At 42.7% G+C, this 15,822-nt stretch overlaps 1 protein-coding gene across 4 annotated transcripts in view; it reads right to left on the bottom strand.

Annotated features, from left to right (window-relative positions):
- The window catches only part of sh2b3 (SH2B adaptor protein 3), a 48,905-nt gene that overhangs the window by 16,931 nt on the left and 16,152 nt on the right, over positions 1 to 15,822 (bottom strand). For 2 of the 4 annotated variants that reach the window (XM_047591301.1, XM_047591303.1), the window contains exon 2: positions 13,122 to 14,291. In XM_047591301.1, the coding sequence (XP_047447257.1) occupies positions 13,122 to 14,261 (1,140 nt within the window). In that variant the 5' untranslated portion in view covers positions 14,262 to 14,291. The remainder of the gene's footprint in view (positions 1 to 13,121; positions 14,292 to 15,822) is intronic. The other 2 variants (XM_047591302.1, XM_047591304.1) reach the window with 1 other exon arrangement.

Here is a 15,822-nt window from a genome sequence, read left to right as displayed (position 1 = left end):
AGACTGGAGAAGTATTTATAGAGGTACTAATGCAATGCAAATTATTTTTAGTTCTCAAAAAGTTTGTCGACTTATTCTCAGCAATTCAGCGCGAGGGGCCATTTTTAACCTGTCCGTTGAATCGCTGGTTGAGGTGAACATTTTATAGGTCTGCTCGGACCGTGGCTACCGTGCTGCAAAATTCCCGGTCTGTGTGCAAAAGAATACGTGTTCCATTTTTAATATGTTTATACAACATGTACAGCTGCAGATAATGGTGATCTGCAGCAGCTGGCATTGTTTTCACCCTTCCACTCTGCTGCCAGACTCCACCACCTGTTGCTTGTGTTGCGCAGATAAAAAAAAAAAAAAAAAAAAAAAGGTCTTCCATGGTTGGTGGGACAGAAATAGCTTTTCTGATGCCAACTAACTCCCCACTTTATTCGTGTGTATCTGGATTTTTAAAAAGCAGAACTTGATCCAGAAAGCAGATCCAAAGCGTTATTAAAGTTTAAGGCCCCGGTGAGAATTACATCCACAAAAAGGCAGCTGTGATCACAAAGTACCACATTACAAATGCACGGAAAGTCTTTGATATCATCTCTATTTTATGCATTTTTTACTGTTTTCTCTTTCATATCAGCAAAAACATGCCTCCGCCGAGAAAAACTCTGCTCCCTCTGCATACTTTAACTTATGTTATGTGTACATAGGCGGAGTGCTTGCCGCCAAGCGATCACTAAAGCTGATCACATTCACAATCAGCTCTATCTGTGGCATCACGGAGGATGTGGGAAACGTGCACACACACACACACACAAACGCACACACTGAGCACCAGTTGTGGGGTTACTAACGCTGATAGAGATGACTGTGTTCTTGGAAACCTGTCAGAAGCTGTCAGACACGTAGCCTTGTGTAATGAATAAATGTGTCACTTCAAGGCTGTGCCCTCCTTGCACACTTCTTAGAAATGCTGATATATGAGTCCAGCATGAAAAAGTTAAAAAAGCATACTCAAGATTCACAGAAACGAGAGCAGTTCCCTGTAAATGAATTAGCTGTGGTTTTGCGCAGAAGGCCAATTAGCAACGGCTGACGAAGCACAAAAAAAGGAAGCAGGGAAAAGTGGTAACACCTTTCTTTCTGAGCCGCTTCACTTTGATGCCAACGACAAAGGTGTCGCTGTGAGCCGAAGACGTAGATGACGACGTTTTAACACCGAATGCATGTTGTGTGCACTGCACCTCTGTAATTATGAATCAACCGGATCCATTTCTGTTATAAAAAAAAAAAAAAAGCGATTCATCGGGACCGTCTGCTGAGAGCAAGATCTCTGAATTATTTTCAGTTATCTGTGCTTTGCCACATTTAATTCTTTAAGCACAAAACGCCGCTATTATGTTCGGCATGTCTGAGCAGCCTGATGGTCTGGGATGTTGACCATGGGGTCACAACGCCCTCAGTTTGAGTCCCACTGGGGGCTTCCTCTCTCCCCTCCCGTTTCCTGTCTCATCTTTACAGTCGCTATCAAATAAAGAGACACATTCCCCAAAATATCCCCGAGTCTTGAAAATAGACGTATTATTTTCCAAACTCTTTGAGGAAACGTCTGTTGATACCAGTGACGCCATAACATCTTGACAAACGGTTCGATTTTTTGGGCCCCAAATACTGTTCCACCGTGATTGTTTATTCAAATTACATCTTGAGCTTTGATTATACAATATCGCAGAAAACCACAGGCAGGAGAAGCAGATGAGGTTACCGAGAAACAGAAAAACAGATCATGTGATTGTGTGTGTGTGTGGTGGTGAGTGTGAATGTATGAACAGTGTACAAGTGAGCATTGTCTTTATACGACGTTTTATAACTAACGAAGGTTCATTCGAATTCCGGAAACGTGCAAAATAACACACGCAAAAATTGTCACACACCTTTCTGTCGTCACGGTTACAGTGCGCATGTCTATTACTAGTTGGTAGCATGAAATATAGACAAAAGTTGAAGAAATTCTGCATAAAATTCACAACTACACGCTCTCACACGCATGCAACGAATTCACATGTGTGCGACTTGGCATGTGTCAGTTATGGGTGTGTGTGTGTGTGTGTGATGGTCAGTTAAGGGTGTGTTGTGTGTCCAGTAACTGTGCACATGTGAAAAAAGACAAGTAAACCTATTCTTTCCCTCAGCAAGTTAAAAACTTTTCTCAGTTTTCAGGTCTCTTTGCTTTAGTTCAGTACATTTATATCCTGCAAGTGAGTGCAATTCCTAAACTAACACATCCAACCTGGCTCTAAATGCTTACAGTACAGGATCAAAAGGCATGATTTACTTAGAAGCAAGAGCACAATTGACAAATCACCTCCACTGGCAACGAGATTAAAGAAAATGAGTCACTGGTTTTCTTGAGGAGAAACTGGGAGAAACAGATAATGAATAAATGCAAGCTGTGTTTGGTCCTGTAATGAAAACCAAGCTCAAGAGTTACGCAAAAAACGAACCAAGAGGAAGGAGGGTTTAGCAGGGCTGGAGATGTGACTGAAGCTGAGCACAAGATTGTAGACAAACTGTGAAGTGATGTGAAGAGGTGGAGTAAAGCCCCGGATATGCACACGGTTTCTGAAGAATTCACCGGTTAAAAACTTTTTCGCGGCCGCACAGTTGTATACTTCCACTAACCACTCAAGTTTATATCCACGTCCATCCGGACCAGTGGTTCTCAAAAGCCTAAAAATGCTCACGCCCACCCACCTGACAGTTTTCATTCATTTGTAGAAGAAAAGAACAAAAAGTGATTCAAACGGAATCGTAGTTTGAAGGTCTGCGCAATAACACAGAATTCAGATATAATGTCTTCTATGTAGGCAAAAGATAAAAGTGTTTTTCCAGGACATTATGACATCTTAGTGAAGTTGACCTTTGACCCTCTGGATATGAACGACCCCTAAATTATGTCCCATGAGACATTTGTGTGAAATTCAGTCATAAGTAGTAAAACTCTCAACATCAGATTCTAATCAGGTCACCATGGAGACAAAGTGAACGTTTGTGCCGAGACGTTCTAGAGATGTTGGGCTCATGAAGATGGTCGATACGATGTCACTTTTAAAATACATTTCATGCCATCTAAACCTCACACTTTCTTTAATTTGTTCATAATATACTCTGAACTAATGCAATCCATCCAATCCAACAACCTGCAACAAATCCTCCTCCATGAAGATCATATTTCGACTGAAATACCTTCACGATCAGGTTCCACGTTGGTGCTGTAGGATTTATTTCTAGACCTTGAAGGCATCACATTAAGCCAGGTGTATCTACTGGCAACCACAGAGAACATAGTCAACTCGATCTAGGGTGGAAGTGAGCGATCTCAGACCTCAAGGAGGCGATATAGGTTAGTTAGAAATCGCTCCGAGCATTTGCATGACTTTAGCAAATAAACAAACGTGGTGTCTGCGCAGCAAAGTGCACCGAGGACACGCGGCGCAAACGTCGACAAAAATTTATCATCTGGATTGACGTGGGGATGAGGAGATGGTTTCGGTGGATGCTCTGTGGAGCTGGTCGGCATTATTCTGAATTATTCTTCTAAAAACTGCAGACTGCAGGTTGTGCACGCGTTGCATTACAATTTTATACATTTGAGTGTATTCCAGACCTGAGCAGGCTTCACGAACCATTACAAACACAGCCATTACCGAAATCAAAGTACGAGCGTTGCAGGCGCTCGCGTCCACAATTCTGCTTACTCAAACCATGACATAATGGTGCTTGGTAACACAATAACGTTCGCAGGTATACGTGTAGGTGTGTAGATGTGTGTGCGTGCGTGTGTGTATGTAGGTCTGTATGGGCACTGATGAAATAAAAAGAACAGAGGCCAAGAGAAAACAGTTGGGTGAGGGTGCTGCACAGCTTGGGGGGTTTCCGCACGCTACTCAGCAAGGTCATGTGCACTTGCACTGTGGTTGTAGGCTGCACACATATACACAAACACACACACGCACACACAGCAAGGATATGAAAAGGGAAAAAGGCACATATTTGAGATGCACCATCAATTAGATATTAGCAATTACCAAATGGAAACCATGTGACGACCCACACATGGAGGTTTTTATTTTATCAATGTATGCAAAGACACACACGCACACACACACACACACACAAACAGCATGAAAACCACTTCTGCAGAAGACGACACAGAAGACTAGAAAGACACACAGAAAGAGATCTGACAAACATCTTGACCACATGACTCTAACCACTCTACTTCCTTTAGATGTTTCTCTAGATTTTTTGACACACCGAAAAAAAAAAAAAAAAAAAAAGCGCACAAGCAAACACACATGCATTTCAACACTGCAAGAGAAGTTTTCCACTTCGTATGAGAAATATGTTTTCTGCCTCCTTTAGACTTAAACCAAACAAATACAAACAAAAGTGACAAATGATGTGTAACGCTGCTTACTGGAGTAAACTGTATTCTCTGTGAACTTCGTCGCTCACCACATGTTAACTCTCTTTTTAGTCACAGGCAAACATTTTGCCCCTTACGACACTCAGGAAATGTGTGCAAAATGACACACGCACACAAATCCATCCATTCTTCATCTTAGCAAGGCTGCGCAGCGGAGCCCTGACGATCGTAATCTCCAGCTCTATCACATCTCCTACGATTTCAATCTGCCTACATTATCCTCAAGGGCCCTCCAAGAAACATCCAAAACAACAGCTCCTACAAGACGACTCCAAACAAGAAGATTCGAATAGCAGACATTTGTACGTGCCATTCCTTCATGTAAAGCTCATTTCTGGACTGTAACAACACATCTGCATGTATCTGCCTGTTAACTTCCTGCTCCATCGAACCCTTGCCTGTGAGATAAAGCTCTCCCAGCCCAAAGGGAGGTAATTCTAAGTCACAAGTGGGATCTTTTTCCCTCCAAAACCATTTCACAGTCCACCCCAGTTTGTCACAATTTGATGAAATGACGAATAGAAAACAATTCATACCAGCAAAGAAGCAATCATGAGTTCATTAAGCTACATCCTCCACTGATGAGTTTCTGGCAGAGATGTTCCAAGTGGCCTCCACAACGGTCAAATTAATAATAATAATTCCTCAATTATCCTCGATAGACAAAAGAGCACATTTGCTGACATATCCTGGAAAATGCTCACCATCCGATAAAAAACTAAGGCAGCCACTTCTGCAGACACAAAAACTAACAAAGATGGCCCAACAATACCAAGAGGGTTTAGCTCATCAGACCCTACGGGCGTAGTTATCCTTTATTAATCCCACAGTTAACACCTGTGGAGCAATGAGCAGCCACTTATGCAGTTTGGGTGGGTTCAGATGCTCCAAAGCACCAGGACCTAGATGGGAATTCAACCTTAAGGTCCCAAAGTTTCTTCTCTAACCACTAGTTTACAGACTAGTTCCAGGTCTGTGTGACCTTCTCACAAAGTAAACAGTTGAACTCCAATGCACAGATCTGCTTCATCCAAAACTCCCTAAATCAACTAATAAATTTCTTCACTAGCTGCCTAGAATTGAGTGACTCATGACAATGCAAATATATATAAATCTTGCCAGAACTTGTGACTCGACTGAAGACAAAAATAACAGTGGCAGACAAAAAAACATCTGCTCAATCTGCCTTAAGTTATATTTACACAAGATGATTTCCTTTTAAATTTGCAGCTTTAACTTGTTAGAACGTCTTTGTGATTCATCATTTTTCCTGTCAAGAGTAAGTACTACAGACTTTGACCAAACACTGGCTAACCCTTAAGCCTACTTGTGTGATGTGTCAGGACTTATATATACACACACACACACACACACACAAGCATCACAGGTATTTCTTGTGTTGAGTTAACCCATAAATACCCAGAACTGTAAAGAAAAAGAAGAAAAAGAAGACAACAGTTGCTGATAACACACACAGATATGATTGAGATATGTTATGTGCAGTTGTCACGAATGGGAAAAAGCTATAAATGTGTTTATTTCTGCTGTAAAGTTGGGTAATGACTCCTCATTGAAGACAGCCTCAAGTGGCCATCTGTTGCAGCTTTGGACATTTCTGCATTGGCTGCTTGGTTAAAACATCATTAAAATCAACCTGCTCCTTCACAATAATTATCTCTCTGTTTTGCTTTTCTTTGCCAAGAATACAACCAAGTATCTCAGGTCGGACAAAAACCATCCACAGACCTCCGTGTTGGTGCAACGGTTGTTTGCAAATCCGAGTATCTCCAACATCTCTAGGCGCTGGGGGCTTACATAAAAATATTTCATTTCAACATTTATCATGCCATCCAAATCAAAGGTGTTATTGTTGCGCAGAGGGATTTTTCAAATTCAAAACCAACTTCTTCACTGCCTGGGCCTCGTGGACCTTTCGCCAACCCGACTTTTCTACAAAACATCCCTCAGATCTCCGTGGGCTGCACAAGACAGAGATCTGGGGATGAAAAATTAAAAGGAGGGGGTGAGGGGGGAGGAGGGGGGGAGTGGGGCAAGTTTGGGCAGGTTAGCAGTTTAATGAACCAAAGAGAGCAAACATCAGAAAATGTAGTTGCATCCTTTATTTGCCTGGTTGAGACAAAGGGATTTGCTACATGATATTCACACTAGTCCATGTGGTGAACACATATTCAGTGAATGCTTAAGAATGCATGTGCGCCCACACACACACACACACACACACACACACACAAAACTGAGTCAGTCAGTCATTTCAAGACATTATTTCTAGGTTTCATAAAACTTGATCCCTGGAAAGAGGAAAAGATTTGAGTTTGCGGGTGCGATACTAAGACGGGTGTGATGTAAAATGAAACTGTATCTAAAGAGACAATCTGTGCTCTAAATACTGGTGTCAGCAGAGGCTGACTCGCTCTGTGGAAGATCATCACAACTACAACTGGTTGCTATTTCCATGATGTTCACTGGTGATTCACTCAGTCTGCTTGTTTAACTGGTTACAAAATATTAGACTTAACAGAAACAGAAGCTAGAAGCCACAGACAATACTTCTATTTCATTAAGGGAATATTTCTATTATAATCTGCTGTGCGGCTTCAATTGTAATTGACTAATCCTTTACAAATGTCCTCCATAATGTCTTAAAATGCCTTATTTTGTTCCACCAATTGCCCCAAACCCAAAAACATTAAATTTACTAATTATGAAGGACCATTTGTTTAATAAAATGATTCAAATTTTGCAATGAAAGAATGTTTGATGATGACGGTTTAGTCTGTGACAGTCGTAAAGTTGCAAGAGAAACCGAAATCTTAAAATACTAATACTAATACCACTAATACCACTAATACTAATACTAAATTGAGCATGAATATAACTAGCTCGCATATTTTGATGTTTTTCCACAGAAAACATGATGCTAAAAACTTTACACAGCACATATTATAGTGATCTTTTAAACTGCACTCAGTCATACTGGCTTAAAAAAAATGACTTAACGTAACACAATGTGCATTTTAATAATTTGACCTACGTGTCAATTCATATCTGTGTGCAACCGGGGAGTCATTTATTTAACAAACTGTAGACGTCACTTAAAAATAATAACAACAACAACAACAATAATAATTGGACTTGCCATTGACCTGCAGACACCTCGATCTTGCCCTGTCTGTCCTCATACTCACTGTCTCGTCTGACTAACTGTCAGCCTGCCTTTCTTTCTCGTGTCTCCTGCTGCTGTGTTTCCTGTGTCTCTCTCGCTTGGTTTCATTCTGCTTTTCGTTCAGCTGACTGGGGCCCATGTGTTCGGGGCTTTAGTTGTGGTATGCGACGAGAGCCAAATTAACACTGCATGTTGCCATATGAGAGACTCAAGTACAACAAGTAACACAGAACAGATGGACACCAGAGTCTGGTTGTTGGAAAATTATTTTCCACTGATGTTGCAAACTCTTCTCTTACTGTCAAGTGAGCGAGACAGAGAGTGGGGGGAAAAAAAAAATCTGTGAATATGCCTTGAAAGGAAAACAACACATATACTGTATATAAATGCATTTGACTTCCATATAATTCCAACTCTGTTTGTTTAATGAGGCATAGCTCCACATTTGATTTACTAAGAGGGCCCGTTACTGGAAATCCTTCTATTTTCTTTTTGCTGAAGCCACAAGATAAGGTATCACATGACCCGAAGAGACGGCAAAGGCGAATAGACAAAGCTTTTACCATATATGCCCATATACATAAAAAATATGTGTGAGAATGTAAAGCGAGGGCACAAACACAAACAGACGGACGGCAAGAGCCACAGACGTACGCGCACGGTGTCGACACATGCACACAAAAGCATGAAATGAACCCATCTGGGAAAGATTACGGCGAGAAGAGCTGGAACAAACACACACACACACACACACACACACACACACAAACACACAAATACACACACACAGCTGAGATGAGAGGGATATGAATAAGATGAAGTCTACAGGAGGTCTGAGGAAACAGATCCACAATCAGACTGCAGAGAAGTCTGTGGGAACTCACTCTGCGAAGACAGAATACCACGATTTTCCTGGCAAGACCTCAGCCTCGTCTGAAACTTTTGACTACTGAGCCTCAGATGAAAGGAAAATTAGGACTCACATCTACTTTGGCTAAGAGAACGTCAAAGCTGAGGAAAGTAAAATATAACTCCTGACAAGAGGCTGTGAAAACAAATGCTATTAAATGACAAATAAAACAGTGTTTCGGGAAGGAGGACTAAATAATCTAAATAAATTTTACGGGAATATTATGGGTCATGACGTCACTTTGACATCCGAGGCCCAACACTGAGGACCGGGACAAGATAAAGACTTTCCCCTATAAAACAAGAAGAAGGACATTATGTAGACTTCTGCTCTTTTCAGCTGACAAGACAAGATTCACTTCTGCAATAGAAGCGGAGTTACATAGCGTCGTCTTTTGTTATTTTGTCATTCGTTCTGAAAAACAACACAGACCAAAAACCTGCTAATATGACACCCACTTGAAGTATTACTATTTTTCTACACTAAAACATTCAAAGTATAATACCATATTCAATTAGGTAAACACTATATATTGTGATGATCTGTGGAGTGAAAGAAAAAAAAAATGCATGTGTGAGTCATATTTGCAGGAAATCTGAATTATCTGAATTATCTGAGCGTATCTTCACTTCCGAACCTGCAGCACTCATCTGGTCACCTTTCACAGTCAAAACTAACAGATATTTCCTCAGAATTTTTTAACTGACATTATCGCAAATCAAAAAACATTTTTTTTTTTTTTTTCTGTTAATGATTAGTTAGAACGTTTTGTAATATTGTAGTGCAGCTTCCTTTTGCGATCAGCGAGGCAGAAGATAACGCGATCGCTGCGCTGAGATATAACGTTTTGCATTACGAGCCGATACTTAAGCATGTTGGTGTCTCGCAAACCTTTAATTCCCAGATCAAATGACTTCCTGGTTGTTACTTCACATTTACACCAGTATCTATAGCAACAAGTACACACCAAGACACCTGCAGTTTTTTTAAAATGCAGTGCTAAATTAGGTGTGAATGTGTGCTACCACTTCAGACTATGCAGAAGTGAAACTGCCTTCAGTTTTAACTAAAACACAAATTTATCAGGGCTTGTAACCATGCTTACTGTTGCCTTAAACATTTGTTTTTACATTTAAAGCCTACCGGATAAAAATAGCCAACGACAATGCGATGCCGTGCATGAAATCTGACAGGAGATTATCTTGCAAGTTTACTGCATTTCGAGACAAATACAAAGGAACTAGCAGCTTCGCTTCGACTGCCGCTTTCTCACGCGAACGCATTATCAGTTCCCATGCAGCTTGCTCTTTTGTGCTAAATGAGCTCACTGACATAACTTCTGTTTCTCACACAGAACGATATAAATAAAAAACACACACACACATGAACACTGCCCATAGATTATTATTTTCTGTGAAGCCCAGATGTGTGCGCTTCAATTGGGCATGTAGGGTCAGAGCCCAGAGAGGTGTGAAACCCCAAATTTGCATCCATAAAAAGAAAAAGTTCCGTCCATAACGCAGCACATCATCCCAACATGTTACAGGAGGGTGTGGTCAAATAATGAATAAACTCTAAAAGGCGTGAACGCATGTGCTGCTTCTCGTGTATGTTAAAATGTACGCATGCTAGGTCCACAGTTCTTCTTCCTTTTAAGGTCATTCTCAGGGCCTTAAGTATCTGCCCTGCCAAGATTACACACACACAAGCACACACACATGCACACACACACACACACACACACAAAAGGGAGGGAGAACACTCGGAGCATCAATGCAGTTGGCTAACTAAGACAGCACTGCAAACAGCAAAGTCAAATCCTGCCAATGCTTTCCCATATTGAACAAACACGCGCATAGACACACACACACACGCGCGCACACGCACACACACTCTGGCTCTATCATCAACTGAATTACCTCACGCACATGGTTAGGGCTGCAGCTGGCTTAGTAGTTGAGGGCTGCTAAATATAAAACACTACAAACACACATACACCCTCAGATGCTGCATGCATGCAACATCTTCTTCACGGACCTCTGCTTTTGACCGAACGCACACACACGCACACACACAGACACACACTGAAAGGGCTGGACTTGTCTTGCATTGACCTCGTACTCGTAGATGATGACGGCATGGACAGCAGTCAACCTAGCTGCTCTGATTACTGGTATGGGACAGTCTTAGGGGACTGGGTGTGCAAGCACATGCAGCCTCGCAGCTGGCCCCATCTGGAAATATTGCATCGTTTAATGCCACGAGGTTGTGGGGAACCAAGCATGCATTTTTGGAAGGAAAAAAAAAAAAAAAAAAAAACATCCTGCAGTGCTGTGATGAGCTGTCTGCAAGCAGACACACAGTGGAAGGCAATCTGATACGTCTTGCTCCTAAATTACTATAAAAGTGCAAGTTAGTCAAATGCACATGCTTTTTCCAAAGTGGCCTCATTTAAATTTTATGTTTATATATTTTATTTTCAGTTTATTGCGTGGATATATTGATTATATAAAAGAGAATCTGTGACTGGCTGAAGCAAACCCCAAACAAACAGGAAATAGTGTAGGAGGTATATCTATTCACCAACGAGTAAAAGAAGACATGAATGTTGCAGATTCTTTGAGCGCAAAAATGCAACACTGGGAAAATGCTGAGCGACATTAATGTGTAGAAATTACTGTATAATATTAATGACAATCGCAGTGAAACAAATGGCGGGACTTAAACAGTGACACTGCTATTCGGCATGCGAGCCAAGTACAAACAAGCTTCTTGGATTAATGACTAGACTGGTAAAATCAGTCTCTGGTGTTTTCCAGCTTGGTTAACACAAAAGACTGTGCAACGTAACAGCACAGTGATTTACATTTCAGCTGCAGCTCACAACCACCGGAGACAAAGCTGTGATGACAACCACCTTTTAAAACAAGCAGTTTTAGTTTTTTTTTTTTTTTTTTTTCTGAGTCAAAGCTAAATGTCATCACAGCTTTCGAGTCTTGTTTTGTCATGTGGCAAAGAGTGCACCAACATGAGGTTCTTAGATGCAGTAAAAACGACCATTTATGAAAACAAAACAAACACCGACAGAGGAAAAAAAAAAAAAAAAAAAGATGATTTGAAAAGGGAGGGGGGAAAACCCCTGTGACTGAAACAGCTGGAAACAGGAAATGACTTTGTGCGTTTGAGTGCGTGCTTGTGTTTGTGTTTGTTAATTTTGAGTATGCGACAGCGCTTGGCAAAGTTGCATGAACCAACCCTTTGAAGGGCTTCTGTGGGTTTCCATAATATTGACACAAACAGATCTATTGACTTATCTTTTACAGATACGAAACACAAGATGAGGAACCTGCCCAGCTGTTAAACGTTTCGGTACTGTGCAGCGTTCTGAGAACAAGTCAGGAAAACATTTGCAAGAACTGCAGACGCAGAATCCAGTGAAACGCAATCTCTCGAAAACAGGTATCTTCTGTACCGAGAACAGTAGCAAAAAAAAAAAAAGTGTGATGTCGAGGAACATCTGCTAAAACACAGACAGTTATAAAGTAAACCAGTATATAGATAGTGGGTGTTACTTTACAAGTGCTTGGCCTCATTTCTTTAAATGGTGGAACAGCCAATCAATCAGGCATAACATTATGACCACCTTCCTAATATTATGTAGAGAATGGACATGGGTCTTCTGAGGGTGTCCTGTGATGTCTGGCATCAAAATGATATTAGTGGGGGGCCTTTGGGTCCTATGGGTGGCCATTAAGGAGTGTCCTTTCTATGAGGTGGGGGTGCCAAGTCTGGTCTAGGTGGGTGCTACATGTATAAGTAACATCCAGAGGTTTCCTAGCAAAACACTGTATTGGTCAGTGTTCAATATTCACCTCACTTGTCAGTGGTCATAATGTTGTGCCCGATCACTGTATTCAAGATGTGTTTATACCTAGATAATGTAAGGATAAGGAATAGCAGACAGCACCCTGTTAAGCCCACAGTTAATCATCTTAAAAGCTCATGTTGTCCGTTTGTTCCATACGTACATGTGGTTGTAGGAAGGGTTAAATACCGATTTACCAGCAGAAAGGTTCCACCACGCATGATGTGATGTGATACCCGCACTGATCTTCGCAACCCATGTTTAGCCACTCCTTCAGTTTGCCATGTCAAGGCATAAATGTCGCAATCGGTTGCCTTGCAATCCAAACACTAGAGCCTTTCTCCCAGACACACCCCGCGTTTACTCCAAACATTTTGACATATTTTGTGTTCTGCAGCAACTGAAAGAAACATAAACTTGACCTGCGACTGTGCGTAACAAAACAAACTCGGGGAAAAAAAAAAAAAAAATGTGGTTGATGTGACAATATTACAGGGCATGTGTTCATTTTATGAACGCATCACACTGTATATTAGTTTACGAGGCAATGGGTGTGAAGTCTACTCAGCTTCCTTCTTGTAACCGTGTTTTTAAACACTCTGCCCTTTAAGATCACACACTGTTTGGACTGTGTAAGAGTGTAAGAGTGTAGTTAATCATGCATAATAAACAAGTGCACATGAGTTTCTACCTTTGGTGGATCGTAGAGCTCCAACTGGTACCTCTCTCCTCCTCCCACTCCTCCTCCAACTTGAGCATCTCTGATCCTCCTGACCAGCAGGCGGCAGCGTTGCCAGTGGGGCTGAGAGTCTGAGATAGTGTCGTCCACCATCAAGTACCTCAGTTGGCTGTCTTTACAGCAGCCGCTCGCCTCCGACCTCCTCTGCCTTAGGCTTCTGCTGCGTATAAAAGGTAATCGACCCAGAAACTGAGAGACTACTCCACGCACTCTACGGTGTGAAGCAGCTGTGGGTGTGGCTTCAGAGTTCAGGCACGAGGAAGAGTGGGAGGAGGAGGAGGAGGATGACATGTCCTCATTGGCGGAGGAAATTCCACCCATTCTGTCATTATTATTTGGGGGACTGCTGTTGGTGGTGACGGGGTTGCTAGGAGACAGGTCCTGGGATGAGCGGAGGCTGGGGGGCTGCCAATTTTTTAAAAGCCGCCTTACTGTCTGGTGGATGTGGTTGACAGAGAAATGTGTGATGTCAGTGTGTCCGGGGTTGGAGGCCGAGGAGTCAGACGAGTACCGTGCAGATACCTGGCGGTGATCGGTTCCAGAGACCTCCTCATTGCTGCGGCTGCGAATCACCAGCGGTCCGCTGCGGGACGCGGAAAAGGAGCTCCCCGCAGCGCATCTCAACTGCTGCTCCTGCTCCCGGGCCACAACCACCGGCTCCACTTTCGGCGACACGGCCAGCGGGGCAGCTCCTCCGCTCGGCCGGCCTGCCTCCCTGTAGTCCTGCACCCCAGACGAAGACGTGATCCGCAGTCGGCTGATCACAGCTTCCACTGAAGATGTGGAGGAAGCACTGCCGGAAGCGGCGGCGCATGTGTTCTGGCTGAAGGGAACGCCGTCTTTGTCGACCTCGCAGCAGAAGTGCTGCTGGAAGAGGTCGGTGAACTGCTTGGAAAAGGTCTCGGGTGGGAGCACATCATGCTGCGGCCGGTCTCTGGCGAAGCTCCGGTAGTGTCCGGCCAGCTGGTGGGCGGTGGCGATGGCATGTAGCTCGCAGAACTCTCTCCAACCTCTTGGGAGCGCTGCCACACCTGGGCCTCCTCCTCCTGCTGTTGTGGTGGTGTTGGCTGGATGGATAGTGTTACCATTCATTGCAGTAACCAGACAGGCTGAGAATCACTGCTGTGAGACAAAGAGGGTTGAGAGGAGAAGAAAAGAGAAATTAATGGTTGGACATGAGGTGGGAGAAGAGTCGACTGAATGGCAATTTAGAAACAGAAAAAAAAAAGACGGAGGGAAAAACAAAGGAGAGATACGGAAATGTAATTAGATCAAGATAATGCGCAGAGTTGTGCAAGACCTAGAGGACTGAATATGGTACTAAACGGTTCAAACATTGAAACAGCCAAAAGTCAGATTTTTATCTCTGCTCGAACTTTAACAAACACAAATCGGATTACACTGGTCAGCAAAAAAAAAGGAAAAAAATCTCACCAGTGTTACAATATCTTAATAGATAAGGACAGTCACAGTTCACTCAAAGGACAATGAGTTACCATTCAGTTTCTGGGGAAAAACGGTCGACTGATTGAAGCGACTGAATCGAGTATTAAGCGGCGATGAAATGGAGGACAGAGACTGCAGTATAAGAAATGAATGAAAACAGAAATAAGTCAACCAGACAGACAGTCAATGAGGCCCTGTCAGAGGAAGTACGGTTAGAAAATTTCTCAATCATCCACACCGCCTGCACGGACATCTGTGTGTTTGCATATCTGCATGTGACCTGTTTCAGTATTCCTTCTGTTTTTTGTTGTTTTAAAATGTTCCCCCCCAAGAACAGTCAGTGAACTATTGACTCAAAATGTTGGGACTAGCCGGGCTAGCAGGATGTCCCTCTATTTTTCTAAGCTTCTTGTTAGAGGCTTTCCTCGCATGTATTGAGGTTGTGGTGTTTGTGTAGCCTAGGGCAGCTCGGCCTAACACGCTCTGTCTCTGCCTCTTGTTGCTCTGTGTTTTGCACTGCGCTTCACTTCCCTGATTCTGCGTGTGCACAGTCATACTGATCAAGTTAATATTAGAAAGCTTTCTTTCTCAGTAAAAACATGAACAGTTTTAGTCATGTTGAGATCATTACGAAAAAACCTAGAGTCCAAACCACTTCCACCGTTTTCTTCTTAAAAACAATACATCATAAGCTGCGCATGGGATACCGACAATGAGCAGCAGCTCTTTTTCTTCTATACGACACATGCTCTGTCTTGTCTGCCCACGGTTTAAAAAAAGGTGCTGGTGCTACTGTTGTAATTAGAAAGAAATGAGTCAGTAGTTTAAGAGTAAACCACAGGGTTCAACAGAAAAGAGGAAGCATGCATTCCTAGGTATTCAACGAGAACCCTACCCTTGGCCTTCTCTGAGAGGGCCCAGCTGCTCGTCTCCTAACGTGCTTCTACTCTGCTAACCCCCAGGTACGCTCCGCCCGTAGTTAGAGAGAATTAACCAGGACACACGTCAACAGAAGAAGCGGAGCCAGAGAAGACGGCGTACGGATGATGTAATGCGCGTGTACACTTGGCTGTATGCTAGCTGCCTCACCATCAAAGAAACATCCAGTCAGTGATGAGTGTTGCCGACTACCTATGAAGGCAACACTTCAACCAAAGTGAAAAGAAAAACAAACAATGCAGCAATGAAAAAACGTCTCACATTTGGA

The sequence above is a fragment of the Mugil cephalus genome, chromosome 8 (assembly GCF_022458985.1).
Source record: "Mugil cephalus isolate CIBA_MC_2020 chromosome 8, CIBA_Mcephalus_1.1, whole genome shotgun sequence".
Lineage (NCBI taxonomy): Eukaryota > Metazoa > Chordata > Actinopteri > Mugiliformes > Mugilidae > Mugil > Mugil cephalus.
This window is presented reverse-complemented; position numbering and strand designations above follow the sequence as displayed.